The 12,894-nt window shown below is 54.2% G+C and overlaps 1 protein-coding gene across 1 annotated transcript; it reads right to left on the bottom strand.

The window, feature by feature from the left end:
• Positions 1-3,944: 3,944 nt before the first annotated feature.
• On the bottom strand, positions 3,945-8,497 carry CLDN19 (claudin 19). Its single transcript, XM_012810876.2, has 5 exons — positions 8,087-8,497; positions 6,808-6,972; positions 6,617-6,701; positions 4,844-4,996; positions 3,945-4,016 (listed from the first exon to the last, which is right to left on the bottom strand). The coding sequence occupies exons 1-5, from the start codon at positions 8,307-8,309 to the stop codon at positions 3,968-3,970; spliced, it is 675 nt and encodes a 224-aa protein (XP_012666330.1). The 5' UTR covers positions 8,310-8,497; the 3' UTR covers positions 3,945-3,967.
• Positions 8,498-12,894: the final 4,397 nt, after the last annotated feature.

Genomic DNA, 12,894 nt, shown 5'->3' with positions numbered 1-12,894 from the left:
AGTTGTTGTTGTTTGGCAGGCCCAGGCTGGATTTGAACCTGCCAGCTCCAGTGTATGTGGCTGGTGCCCTTAGCTGCTGAGCTACAGGTGCTGAGCCAAGAAATTTTTTGTTTTTTTTTTTTTGAGACAGAGTCTCATTGTGTTGACCTCGGTAGAGTGCACTGGCATCACGCCTCACAGCAACCTCCAACTCCTGGGCTTAAGCTATTCTCTTGCCTTAACTTTCCAAGTAGCTGGGACTACAGGCGCCCACCACAACGCCTGGCTATTTTTCGGTTGTATTTGTCATTGTTGTTTGGCAGGCCCAGACTGGATTTGAACCCGCCAGCTCTAGTGTATGTAACTGGCACCTTAGCTACTTGAGCTACAGGTGCCACCCCCATCTTATTTTATAACTTTCACTGCCCCTAAACTTTTTGTTTGCTATTTTAAAGCATTCCATCCATGGCTCGGCGCCTGTGGCTCAAGTGGCTAAGACGCCAGCCGCATACACCTAAGGTGGGGGGTTCGAATCCAGCCCAGGCCCGCCAAAAACAACAATGACTGCTGCAACCAAAAAACAGCCGGGTGTTGTGGTGGGCACCTGTGTTCCCAGCTACTTGGGAGGCTGAGACAGGAGACTGGCTTGAGCCCAGGAGTTGGAGGTTGCTGTGAGCTGTTTAGCCACAGCACTCTACCCAGGGGGACAGCTTGAGGCTCTGTCTCAAAATAAATAAATAAATAAAGCATTCCATCCATTATATCATTTCAGTGTGCACCTCTACCAGATAAGAATAGTTTTTTTAAAAAGTGTCAATATTACACAAAATTAACAATACATGTAACATAAAACTAACAATACATCCTTGAAATCGTCTCAGTCAGCAGATGATTTTCCTGGTCAACTCCCTGGGTGGCCTGGGTTCACTCCCCTTCACTGATCACCTGCTGTTGCTGTGCTATTTGGGTTTGGGGCCCCTACTTTAACACAGAGGCATATTCCTCCTAACAACTGTATTTTCCTGCCAATTTCATTCTCAGGAGGCTCTGTTTACTGATAAACAATGGCAAAGCTTTAGAATCCCACCTTTGAGGCTAAGCCCTACCTTCTTGGCTCTCTGCCTAATTCCTTAGCCTTGAGGCCAGAACTGTAAACAGTCTGCCCAGGAGGACTGGAAAGTGGCCCCACCTCTGGTTGGCAGCCCAGTTGACCTTGATGTAGACTTTCAAATGGAGTTGCTTTAGGAGAGGCCTGGGGGATCAGGCTTCCCCAATTCTTTTAAGGAATTCTCTTCAAACTCCTTTAGTTTTTCTCAGACATCTTCCCAGTGCCAGGATCTCATGACATTTTAGACGATCCGAGGAGAAACCAGAGCTTGAAATCTCCCATTTTAAACTGGCTTATTAGTTGGTTGTGCAATTCAGCAAGGTGTGCAGTCATCTGACGCTCTGCCTCTCCAATCCCTGGCGATAGACAGAAAGGGCTTCACCTAAGGAAGGACAGACTGGAGCCTGCCCCACTCCGCTGTGAGGTGGACCCCCTGCTGGCCTGGCTCGTCTTTCTTGAAGCCTGCCCCTGAAACCCACAAGAAATAGCCAGCACGTTCTATCTTGACATTCTCTGGTGGACCCAGAAGGTCAAGAGATGACACATGGTTTTCTGGCCAGCTGTTTCATGACCAAATAGGAAGGCTTGCCAGATGCCTGGCCTGGGACAGGAGGGTGATCCCAGTGCTGCTCAACTGGTACCATTTAACAGGATCCTTCAAGCAACACTTAGTTTCCAAGTTCCGGATTCTGTGTTAGGGCTCTTGTGGCTATGTGGGGCAGGATTCGAACTCAATGCTGCTTGGCACTGGTAGCTCAGCGACTACGGTGCCAGCCACATACCTGAGGCTGGCGAGTTCGAATCCAGGCTGCCAAACAACAATGACAACTACGACCAAAAAATAGCTGGGCATTGTGATCCTTGCCTGTAGTCCCAGCTACTTGGGAGGCAGAGGCAAGAAAATTGCTTAAGCCCTAAAGTTTGAGGTTACTGTGAGTTGTGACACCATGGCACTCCACCGAGGGTGACATAGCAAGACTCTTACCTCAAAAAACAAAAATTCAACACTGTTTCGTTGCCAGGCACAGTAGCTCACACCTGTAATCCTCACACTCTGGGAGGTGAGTGGATTGCCTGACCTCAGGAGTTACAGACCACCCTAAGCAAGAGGGAGACCCCCATCTCTAAAACTAGCTGGGCATTGTGACAGGTGCTTATAGTCCCAGCTGGGGAGGCTGAGGCAAGAGGATCACTTGTGCCCGAGAGTTTGAGGGTGCTGTGAGCTATGATGCCACAGCATTCTACCAAGAGTGGCAAAGTGAGACTGTCTCAAAAACAAACAAACAATTTCAGCAAGAAGGGGAACTGACTGGAAAGAGGCAGTCACCTCACAGAGCAGCCTCTCCAATCCTCCCTCTCTCTCCCTGCCTGTCTTTTGTGGGCTCCTTTGTCCTTCTGCAGACCCATCACAGAAGTGCTCTTAGTGTTGCCCACACACTTCTGTTCCCCAAGGAGCTACATGAATTCCAAAGTCCAGTTCCACCCAGATCAATTAAGTATGTCTGGGGGTGGAGCCGGGCAGCAGTCCCCCATGTGACTTGAATGTACATCCCGGGTGGAGAATCACTGCATCAGAGCTTCAGGTGCACAGAGGAATTCTTGTCCTTCTCATTCATAATTTGAGGAGGACTCTGGGAAACCTGTTTAGGGACACGTGCCACCGTCTCTGGCCAGAGGCCAAGGCCCCCATGGCCCTGCAGCAGCTACAGGTGGGGCAGGGAGCAGGCATCCTCCAGCAGCTCCTGCCCTTTGCTTCTCTCATCCCATCCCTACCCTGGGTTGCAGGATATGTGACAGTCACTTTGTCTGTCTTGATTTTGGTCACTTTGCCTTGCAGAGTCAAGCTCAAAGCAGAAGCTAAAATGTGTCCTTAGGATATAGGGACGTGGTGGGAGATGTGGTCACAAGCTAGGTGGAGGAAGCCAGAGCCAGGTGCTGAGGAAGAGGCATGGAAGCCAGGGAAGAGGGGGAGGTATGGACGGCTCCTTCCAAAAGGCTGAATGCCATGGCCAGAGAGAGCCCTGGAGTCCAGGGAGAGTGTCTGGGTGTGAGAGGGCTGTGCATGAGGGGCGGGTCAGCACAACCTGGCTTGGGGAGATGGAAGTTGAAGGACTGATTTCTCTACATTTTCCCCCTTTTATATCCCCTGTGGAATCTGGATTTCATAAGCCAAAGCCCTTCCAACTTCAACAGCACCTCTGGATGCAGGATGGGCTTCAGCCAGTCTTTAGGCTCCCCCCTCGCATTCTGATTTCAAGGCAGGGACATAGCTGGGACTACAACAGACCTGGAGAGATGGACTATCTGGCAACAAGGGGCAGAACAGGGGGCTTCAGACCCTACTCAAAACAGTCCTAACATCCTTCTCCTCTTAGTGAACTTCACAGTTTTGCCCCTCACTTGACTCTGATCCCTAGAACCCAGCAGAGAGTCTTCCAGGGATTGTCCTTTCTCTCAGGAGGGCTCCCGGGGCAGGGCTTGATACCTGTGGGCCTCCTTCCACACCCTGGGCTCCCCCTGGGCAAGGCCTCAGGGGCAGCCTCCAGGGGTCTGTGAGATCTTGGAGATCCTGGTACCAAGGCTGTGACCAGGTTGGGAAGGTCACCAGGCAGGGGCAGGAGCTTTGAGTGCTTTCCTACTTAGCCCTGGATGTGCCATGTAACCTACTTTGGACCACCATCTCCCTATCTTTATGCCCAAGAGCCCAGGGGTAAGCTCTGACCTCTACGTCCGTACCTCCCCCTCTTCCTCATCCAAGCCGTCCCAAGAACAGATTAAATGATACCACAATTGAGGCTGAATGTTCACTTCTCTTTCCAAAAAAACCCAAACACACAGTCTAGGTGCAGCGAGGGACAGAGGCTGGCTGGGGACTGGACATTACACACCCAGGGGGCCCTTGGCAGAGGCGGGCAATTTAACAACGGGTCTGAAAGTCAAAAGAGAGAGAGCTAGTTAGTGGGATGAATGGTGGGGATGGGAAGGAAGGGGCTGTGCATTTGGGCCCAGACTCTGGGATTGGCCAGTACAGCCAGACCTTGCCCCTCTTGCCAGCCCTGCCTGGGGCCCATTCCCAAGAGCGGGGCAGCAGGGGCATCCAGCCTAGCCATCTGTGTAGGGGTCCAATAGCATTGCGCATACTGGAAGAGCCTGAGGCCTGAACACAGAGAATGTAGGGCTGAGCCTGTGGTCCCTCTGGACCTGTTTTCTTGTGTGTAACGTGTGTGTGTACCCTAGCATGGCTCCCTTCAGAAGTTGCATGAGGAGCCAGTGAGACTGGTGAGGATGAAGAGCTCTGCCCTACCCAAGGCACTGGGTACTGAGATCCAGGGCCCAGCATGTAGCAAACACCCTCACAACCCTTCAGTGAGTAAATAACGGGGCAGCCAAAAGGGCCAGCAGCTAGGCTGGTGCCTAGAGCTTTTCCTTGGGTACAGATGCCAGGAGGCTGTACAGACAGGATGGTGCTGGGACCTGAGCCTGTGCAGGCTGGGCTGGGGCCTATCTCTGGTCTGGTTCAGGCCTCTGGGCTCTCTCTGAGGGTCTGGGTCTGAATCTTATATTGCAGGGTGTGTGCTTGTGTTGAGAACAAGCTGCTCAGACCCCCAGAATGAGCTCTGGGGATATGCTGTGCCCTACTGGCTCTGCCCAGAGAGCTGCAGGGGCCAGCTGGATTCTGGATAGCGGGGCCACTGAGCGCTGGATAGCCAGGCCATTGGGCAGTGGGGCTGGCTGGCAGGTGGAGCTCAGACGTACTCGCGGGCAGCAGTGGAAGGTCCAGGCCGGTAGGGCTGCGGACTGCTGTTGACTCTCTCGGGCTCCGGACATGTGCAGCAGAGGAAAGAACCCCCCAGCATGGCCAGGCCAGCTGAGGCCCAGCCCACAAACAGGGCTGGGCCAAATTCGTACCTGCAAAAGGTAGGGAGAATGTCCCCAGCTCCTGCCTTGGCAGAGAACAGGCACAGTATAGGGACTGGAAGCTGGAAGTCACCAGCCTCCTCTATCTTTCTAGATAAACTGGGACAAGTGGGCCTGGAGATGAGAGGCTTGGCCTCCAGCCCCTGCACGGAGCAATCCTGGGCACATTTCCTTCTCCAGCCAGTGGAGGGGGCATGGGAGGGCCCACAAGGCCTGGAGAGAGGCACAGAGCCATCCTTGTGTCCTTCACCAGTCGCCAATTGGCCCACAGAATGCCCAGCCAGGGCTGTTCCCTGCTACCCTCTGTAGAAGGCCAGACCCCTCGGCTGGGCACTCTATGCTCTGTATACCCAGGCCCTGCTGGCCAGCCAGCCCAGCCCCTTCTTGGGTCTCCCTGCTCCTGTGCCTTTACCAGACTCCCCTCTTGAGGCATATCCCCTATCCTTCACCCCTCCCCCGAACCCCACCCCACCACTCCCCATTCCTTCCTTCCCTGCCTTTCCTTCAGGGCTCAGTTCAAATGCCACCTCCTTGTGGGGTTTGCCTTGACACACCATCTGGTCTCTTGGGAAACACCTCAAGGGCAAAGTGTGGGATTCATTTGTGTCCCCATGGCCCAGCCCAGGGCCTGACAGCCCAGGCAGCCAGGGGATGGTTGAAGGAATGAAGGGCTGAGTCCCAGCCTGGCATCCTTGAGCTGGACCTTGCTTGGCAGATCTTGTAGCCACCACACAGTGAACAAGACTCAGACTGGAGGTCTTCTTTTCCTCCCTGCTCCACATGTCTGCCTTCTCCAGGGAACCCTCCTGACTGACAGTCTGGCCATCTTTTCTCATCCTCCCTCCACCCAAGGGCCAAAGCCCACTGAGATGTCTAGGGTTGAGACCATCCTAGTCTCTGTTCCTGGCTATGCTGAGAAGTGAGGGAGGGGCGAGGATGGGCCCAGGCTGTTGAGAGCCCTCTCCTTGGCCCCGACACCCACACCTTACCAGTTCTAAACATTCTATATCCCAAATGTCTCTGAACCTGCTTTCCAGTGCTCTGTATTCTTTCCCTGGTCCCAAGTACCCTGCTCAGACCTTTGCAACTGCTGCCTGCTGGCCTTCCCCTTCCCCACCATCCTGTAGCCAGGGGGGCTGCCGCTGCCTTCCACCCCAGAACTGGCTGCAAGGCCCTATTCTCCAGTCTCAGCTGTGGCTTCCTGCAGGAAGCCACTGGCTCAGGTTCGCTGAGCACTCCCTAGGACCCAGGAGCTGTGCACATCCCTCACCTGTGACAGCCTGCTGAACCCTTACAACCATGTGTGAGCTGGTCCTCAGGGGAAGAAACCAGGCACAGAAAGGTGGAGTAACTTGCCCATGTCCACAGCCAGTGCAGACAGAGCTGGGATCAAAACCCAGCGCCAGGGCACTTAGCTCCTTGAAGAGTCCTGGTGCCCTGAATGCCCTGCATAGGCCTCCTGCCCCTGGCTTGGCTGTGTCCCACCTGGCTCTCCTTCTACAGTGCCTCAGACAGCATCTGGGTCCCATCCCCCATGTCCTATTCCCAGTGACCTACTGGATAAAGGTCAGTGGGCCCAGAGGAGGTGAAGCAAGATGCCTTGGCACTCACCTGGCATTGACAGGTGTGCTCGGGTTGAAGAATTCCTGGGTCACCAGGGTGGCATACCAGGAGACAGCAGTCAAAGTACAGAGGCCTGAGGACAAAGCAAGGAGTACTCAGCTCTGCTCTGGCCACTGATGCCACCAGGGCTGGGGCTGCCTGCTGTGGCCAAGATGGTGGATAGAGTCAGGGATACTCACCAGCCAGGAGGAAGAGGGCACCACCAGAGATGGCCACGCGGCCTTTGGCAATGGGGTTGCTGTCTCCGACCCTTGTGCACTTCATGCCTACGACGCTGAGGACCATAGCCACAAAGCCCAGGAGCACAGCCACCACCATCAGGGCTCGAGCTGACTGAATGTGACCTAGGGAGTGGACAGCACTGAGCAGGGCTGGGACTGGGGGCCACGGGGGTGGGGCCCCAGTGCAAGGGGACTGGCTTGGGAAAGTGACTGGAGCAGGTGCAGAATAGTGGGGGTGACAGTGGGATGTGAGGACAGGGCATGGGAGTGTTGTGCCCTTCACTAGTAATGCTATTTTTTCACTCCCCCTTGCAACTCTTTTGGATTTGCTATTTGTTCTGCTGCATTCTGATCCCAGGCTCCCTCTTGGTCCATCCTCCCGAGCAGCTGAGGGCAGCACCTCTTAGGGGCCTTGCTAAAGAAAGGACTGAGGGTATCTGACCTAGGCCCAGCCCCCCTATTGACGTTTCCCAGCCGGCCATTTGGACTCTGGTCACCTTCCCCTATGCCCTGGGAGTCACCATGGCAGCAGGGAGCCTGCCTTTCCATGGGTGCAGGGAGCACTCAAGAGACCTGGGGCCCTCAGGGAACCTGTATGACTTGCCAGGACAGTGAAGTTGGCCTGGCTGATGGCAGCTCAGGCTGCCCATGGGTGGCCTTGTGGAGAGTGTGTGGGCTGCCCCTGCCCCAGGGTTAGAGCCCTGGTGTTGTCTGTCAGGTTCAAATGCACACCCAAGGAGGAAGGAATCATGAGCCAAAGCCCCAGTGAGTGCATGTGCATGCGTGTGTGTGTGTGTGTGTGTGTGTACACCCATGGGCTAGCAAGTGGGTGTGGGTACACTGTGTGTGTCTGTGTACTGAGTGTGAGAGACATGGAGGGAAGGATCTTAACTGAGCTTTTCTAAGTGCCAGGCACTGATCTCATTCTAACCCCCCAAATTCCCCTTTACAGATGAGGATATTCAAGTGGAATGAGGTTTGGTGACTGGCTCAAGGTTACAGTGGTAGAGTTAGGAACTGGACTCTTAGCTGCCAGATCCAAGTGCCCTTGCTTCCCGCAAGACAGCAGGCTGGCCTCGACTCCCCAGTGCGCTCAGGGAACTAGGGAGCGCTCAGGGTGCTCAGGGCCTGGAGTGTGGAGTTCAGAGCTGACAGCAGACTATGGGGAAAGCTTGCTCCAGACCTCCCCCCACCCCGTCCCCACACCCCACCTCCGTCCCACCAGCCCAAGGCCTACCATCCAGGGCGAGCAGGGAGTCATAGAGCTTGCATTGCACCTGACCAGTGCTCTGGGAGGCGCAGGACATCCAGAGCCCTTCATAGAGGCCCACAGCGGTGATGATGGCGTCGCCGGCGTAGGAGGACTGTTTCCACTGCGGCAGGGCTGTGCTGGCAATGATGCCCACCCAGCCACCCAGAGCCAGGAAGTAGCCCAGGAGCTGGAGGCCTGAGTTGGCCATGGCCCAAGGGAGGGGACGAGGGTCCCAGGGCTCAGAGCTGGGCCAGGGTCCCAGGGGGCGCTGTGGTCATGGCCAGGTGGGAGGGGCAGCTGGGTGGGGGAGCAGTCAGAGGGTGGGTCAAAGGCAGAGAAGGAGACGTGGTGGCCGGCGGCAGCAACAGCAAAGGCAGTGGCTCTGGACTCCAGAATGCAGGGGGAGGCCCCGGGGCTGGAAAAGGCCAGGGCCCGCCCACAGCAGCCGCAAAGCCTGAGCAGGGTCCCCAGCAAAGCTCCTGCCCAGCCCCCTGGGGGTGGGGGGCGGGGCCTATGGCCCAGGTGGGTATCGCTGCCCTGCCCCCAGGGATAGATAAAGGAGGGGCCAGGAGGAGCGACCCATCTGCCCTCAAGCCTTTCTACCCAGGAAAACCCCTTTAGCAATCTGAATCAAGTGCCCTAAAATTCTCATAATCCCTAACCCAATCACCAGTCCTGGGATGGTGGACTTTGCTCTTGCAATCTGACCGTTGGGGTTTTCTGTCTTCTGACTTCAGGGCACAGTGGAAGAGGACTTAAAGTTTCTAACAGATAAAACTAGAGACATCATGGAGAACTTTTTGGCAAGTGCTCTTTGGGCAGATGTGGAGAGACTAGGTTAGAGATGGGGTATTGGGGAAAGGGGTCCTGGGTACCTGGGAGTTGTGTGTGTCAAAAATGGGGGAACTAGGCCAGGGAATAGGTACTGTGGGTTGTTTGGGAAATGAGGGGGAACAGAAGACAGAAAAGCCCTTTAGGGCTGGGCAGGAGCTGGCTGCTGGCCAGCAAGGGGCCTGGTGGGGAGCTAGGGAGACAGCACCAACATTCTGGCATCAACCTGAAGGAAGGCGGATTGCTCAGCCCGTTAATCCCCTTGCTGGCTGGCTTAGCAGCTCCTGCTGGGACCTGGGGCACTGGGCCCTGGCCCCCAGCTCCTAAACAGCCTGGCTTTGGGGCCGCAGCCTCTTCACCCACATTCCTGGGGTTCAGGCTTTCCCCCTCCTGACTCCCCCACCTTTCCCTCCCAGCTTCTATCTGAGCTCAGCCCTTAGGAACAGGGGAATGTTTAACTCTCCTCGACCTCATTAGCAATCCCCTCACGTTCATTTGGGCCCTAGGGGCTCTCAGCGTGGGTGAAGGAGGAATGTCCCCAGCACCACCCTGCTCCCACTCCACCAGCTCCCCAGCCAGCCACCCCTGCAGACCACCGCCTTTCCTGGACTGCACTGGGGGAAGGCAGGGTTTTGCTGCTGACCCCTGCCTGCTGCCTCCCCCACAGTGCCAGTCCCAATCTGCAGGGATGGGTCCCCAGCCTGCTGCCCCCTGTTCCTTGCATTCTTCACGTGGCTATGCAAAGGAGAGGGTGACAGGCCTGAGCAGACAATGGCAGCCCTGTGTGCCTGGCCAGGGCGTAGGCCCCTGGTATGGCCAGAGTTGGGGGAGTGAGCTGCCCTATGAGGGTCAAGGGTGGGCACTATTTGGCATGTGATACCACACACTGGGTCCCTCTGAGGCTCTTCAAGCTGGGACAGTCAGAGACATGTGGATCTGCGCACACACAGACCTGCTCCCTGGTGGACAGCCTGCAAGTCCCAAAAAACCCAAACCTACTGTGATGCAGGTTTAGACAGTGACAGGAAGTGTCTTGAGCTCAAATTATGCCACTATGACAAGTCAGTAGAATCCCGAGTCACCTCCTGGGGACACAGTGAACACACTGTGACAAGCTTCTTATGCCTTAATCCATGTCCGCCTTGAGGAAGCCCTTCCAGGTAGGCAGGCCTCAATAAGGGACCACCAAGGAGGTAATTACTCTCAGCTAGAAAGGGAGGGGCTTCCTGCCCTGGGCTGTGTGGTGCTGGCTTCCATGTTCTGTCCTCCATGCTCTGCCTATATGAGGGAGGTACTAGGTCCAGGTTGGGAGGGGGCAGGTAGTCACATAATGCTCCCTAGCAGTGACCTGAGCTGACCTATGTGAGGGTGGGCTGAGGTAAGCAGGGGTGGTGGGGCCTGTACTTGGCAGCTGGTCAGTACCTGCTCCTCCCAGGGGAGCCTCCTTCCCCAGCTGGGTCTCAGCCCATTCTTCATACCTTCTGTAGGGGCTCTCTCTGTAAGGAAGATCCAAACATCACTCTGGTCTTAGGAGGACATGGGTTTCTGAGCTCTGGAGCCATACAATGGGCTGTGACCGCTTCCATGACAAGTGCTGTGCACCAAAGAGGAAAGTGAGCTGTTCTCCCAGAGCCAAAGGGGCACCAGAATGCCTGCGTCCATCTGCAGAGCCTCTTTTTGATCCAGAATGATGCCCACATTTCCCTCTGAGGCTCTTCTGCCTATTTGCCATTTGAGGTTTTAAATCTGTTCTACCAAATATCCTCTCCTACCGTGATGGATGTCCCTCATCCATGCTCTGAAGCCTTTGGGGTTCAGATTCTAGGCACTCCTGAACCTAGCACAACTTCTCCAGCCAGGAAACCTACTACAGTCCAGTGACTCCCAGGCATTTATGCAGAGAAGGATGGCTCAGCACCCCCAGGATGGCATACTGCACTATTTTTTTTCTTTCTATTAATTAATTAATTTATTTTAATTGAGACAGAGTTGCATTTTGTTGTCCTCGGTAGAGTGCTGTTTCATCACAGCTCACAGCAACCTCAAACTCTTGGGCTTAAACAATTCTCTTGCCTCAGCCTCCAGAGTAGCTGGGACTATAGGCACCCAACACAATGCCTGGCTTCTTTTTTTTTTTGTTAGAGACAGAGTCTCACTTTATTGCCCTCAGTAGAGTGCTGTGGCATCACAGCTCACAGCAACCTCCAGCTCTTGGGCTTAGGTGATTCTTTTGCCTCAGCCCTCCAGGTAGCTGGGACTACAGGAGCCTACCACAACACTCAGCTATTTTTTTTGTTACAGGTTGGCTGGGGCCAGGTTTGAACCCACCACCTTTGGTTTATGGGGCCAGCACCTTGCCCACTGAGTCACAGGTGCCACTTCATGCCTGGCTATATTTTTGTTTTGTTTTTAGCTGGGTTTGAACCCACCAGCCCTAGTGCATGTGGCCAGCGACCTACCACTGATCTACAGGTGCTGCCTATTTATTTTATGAGATAAAGTCTCATTGTATCTCCTTCTGTAGAGTGCTCTAGCATCATAGCTCACAGCAACCTACAACTCTTGGGCTAAAGCAATTTGCCTGCCTCAGCCTCCTGAGTAGCTAGGACTACAGGTGCCCTCCACAACGCCTGGCCATTTCTTTTTTTTTTTTTTGAGACAGAGTTTCATTATGTTGCCCTCAATAGAGTGCTATGGCATCACAGCTCACAGCAACCTCAAACTCTTGGGTTTAAGTGATTCTCTTACCTCAGCCTCCCAAGTAACTGGGACCACAGGCCTACCCTAATGCCCAGCTATTTTTTTGTTGCAGTTGTCATTGCTGCTTAGCTGGCCCAGGCTGGGTTCGAACCCGCCAGCCTCAGTGCATTTGGCTGGCACCATAACCACTGTTCTACAGGTGCCAAGCCTGCCTGGCTGTTTTTTAGAGTTGAGGTCACGTTCTGGCTCAGTCTTGAACCTGTGATCTCAGGCAATCCACTCACCTTAGCCTCCCAGAGTGCCAGGATTACAGGTGTGAGACACTGTACCCGGCTTTACCTTTTTTTTTTTTTTTTGAGACAGAGCCTCAAGCTATCACCCTGGGTAGAGTGCCATAACATCACAGCTCACAGCAACCTCCAACTCCTGGGCTTAGGTGATTCTCTTGCCTCAATATCCCGAGTAGCTGGGACTACAGGTACCTGTCACAATGCATGGCTATTTTTTGACTGTAGTTGTCATTGTTTGGCAGGCCTGGACAGATTCAAACCCACCAGCTATGGTGTATGTGGCTGGCGCTTTAGCTGCTTGAGCTACAGGCGCCACCCCTTACTTATTTTTTTTGAGACAGAGTCTCACTTTGTTGCTCCTGGTAGAGTGCTGTGCAACCTCAGACTCCTGAACTTAAGCAATTCCCTTGCCTCAGACTACACAGGCGTCTGCCACAACACCCAGCTATTTTTTAGAGACGAGGTCTTGCTATGACTCAGGTTGGTCTAGAATCTGTGAGCTCAGGGTAATCTACCTGCCTCAGCCTCTTAGAGTGCTAAGATTATAGGTGTGAGCCACCACGCCTGGCCTATTTCTTTTATTTATTTATTTATTTACTGAGATAGAGTCTCACTATGTTGCCCTCAGTAGAGTACCATGGCATCACAGCTTACAGCAACCTCAAACTCTTGGGCTTAAGCGATTCTCTTGCCTCAACCTCCCAAGTAGCTGGGACTACAGGCACTGGCCACATGCCCAGCTATTTTTTTGTTGCAGTTGTTTAGCTGGCCCAGGCTGGGTTTAAATCTGCCACCCTTGGTGTATGTGACTGGCACCATAACCACTGTGCTACAGGCTCTGAGCTTTCTTTTATTTTTATTTTTATTTTTTTGAGTCAGAGCCTCAAGCTATCCCCCTGGGTAGAGTGCCATGGCATCACAGCTCACAGCAACCTCCAACTCCTGGGCTCAAGCAAGTCTCCTGCCTCAGCC

The sequence above is a fragment of the Otolemur garnettii genome, unplaced genomic scaffold (assembly GCF_000181295.1).
Source record: "Otolemur garnettii isolate 467f Iridium unplaced genomic scaffold, OtoGar3 scaffold00144, whole genome shotgun sequence".
Taxonomy (NCBI): Eukaryota; Metazoa; Chordata; class Mammalia; order Primates; family Galagidae; genus Otolemur; species Otolemur garnettii.
The sequence above is the reverse complement of the archived record's forward strand: the minus strand, read 5'-3'. Positions and strand labels throughout refer to the sequence as shown.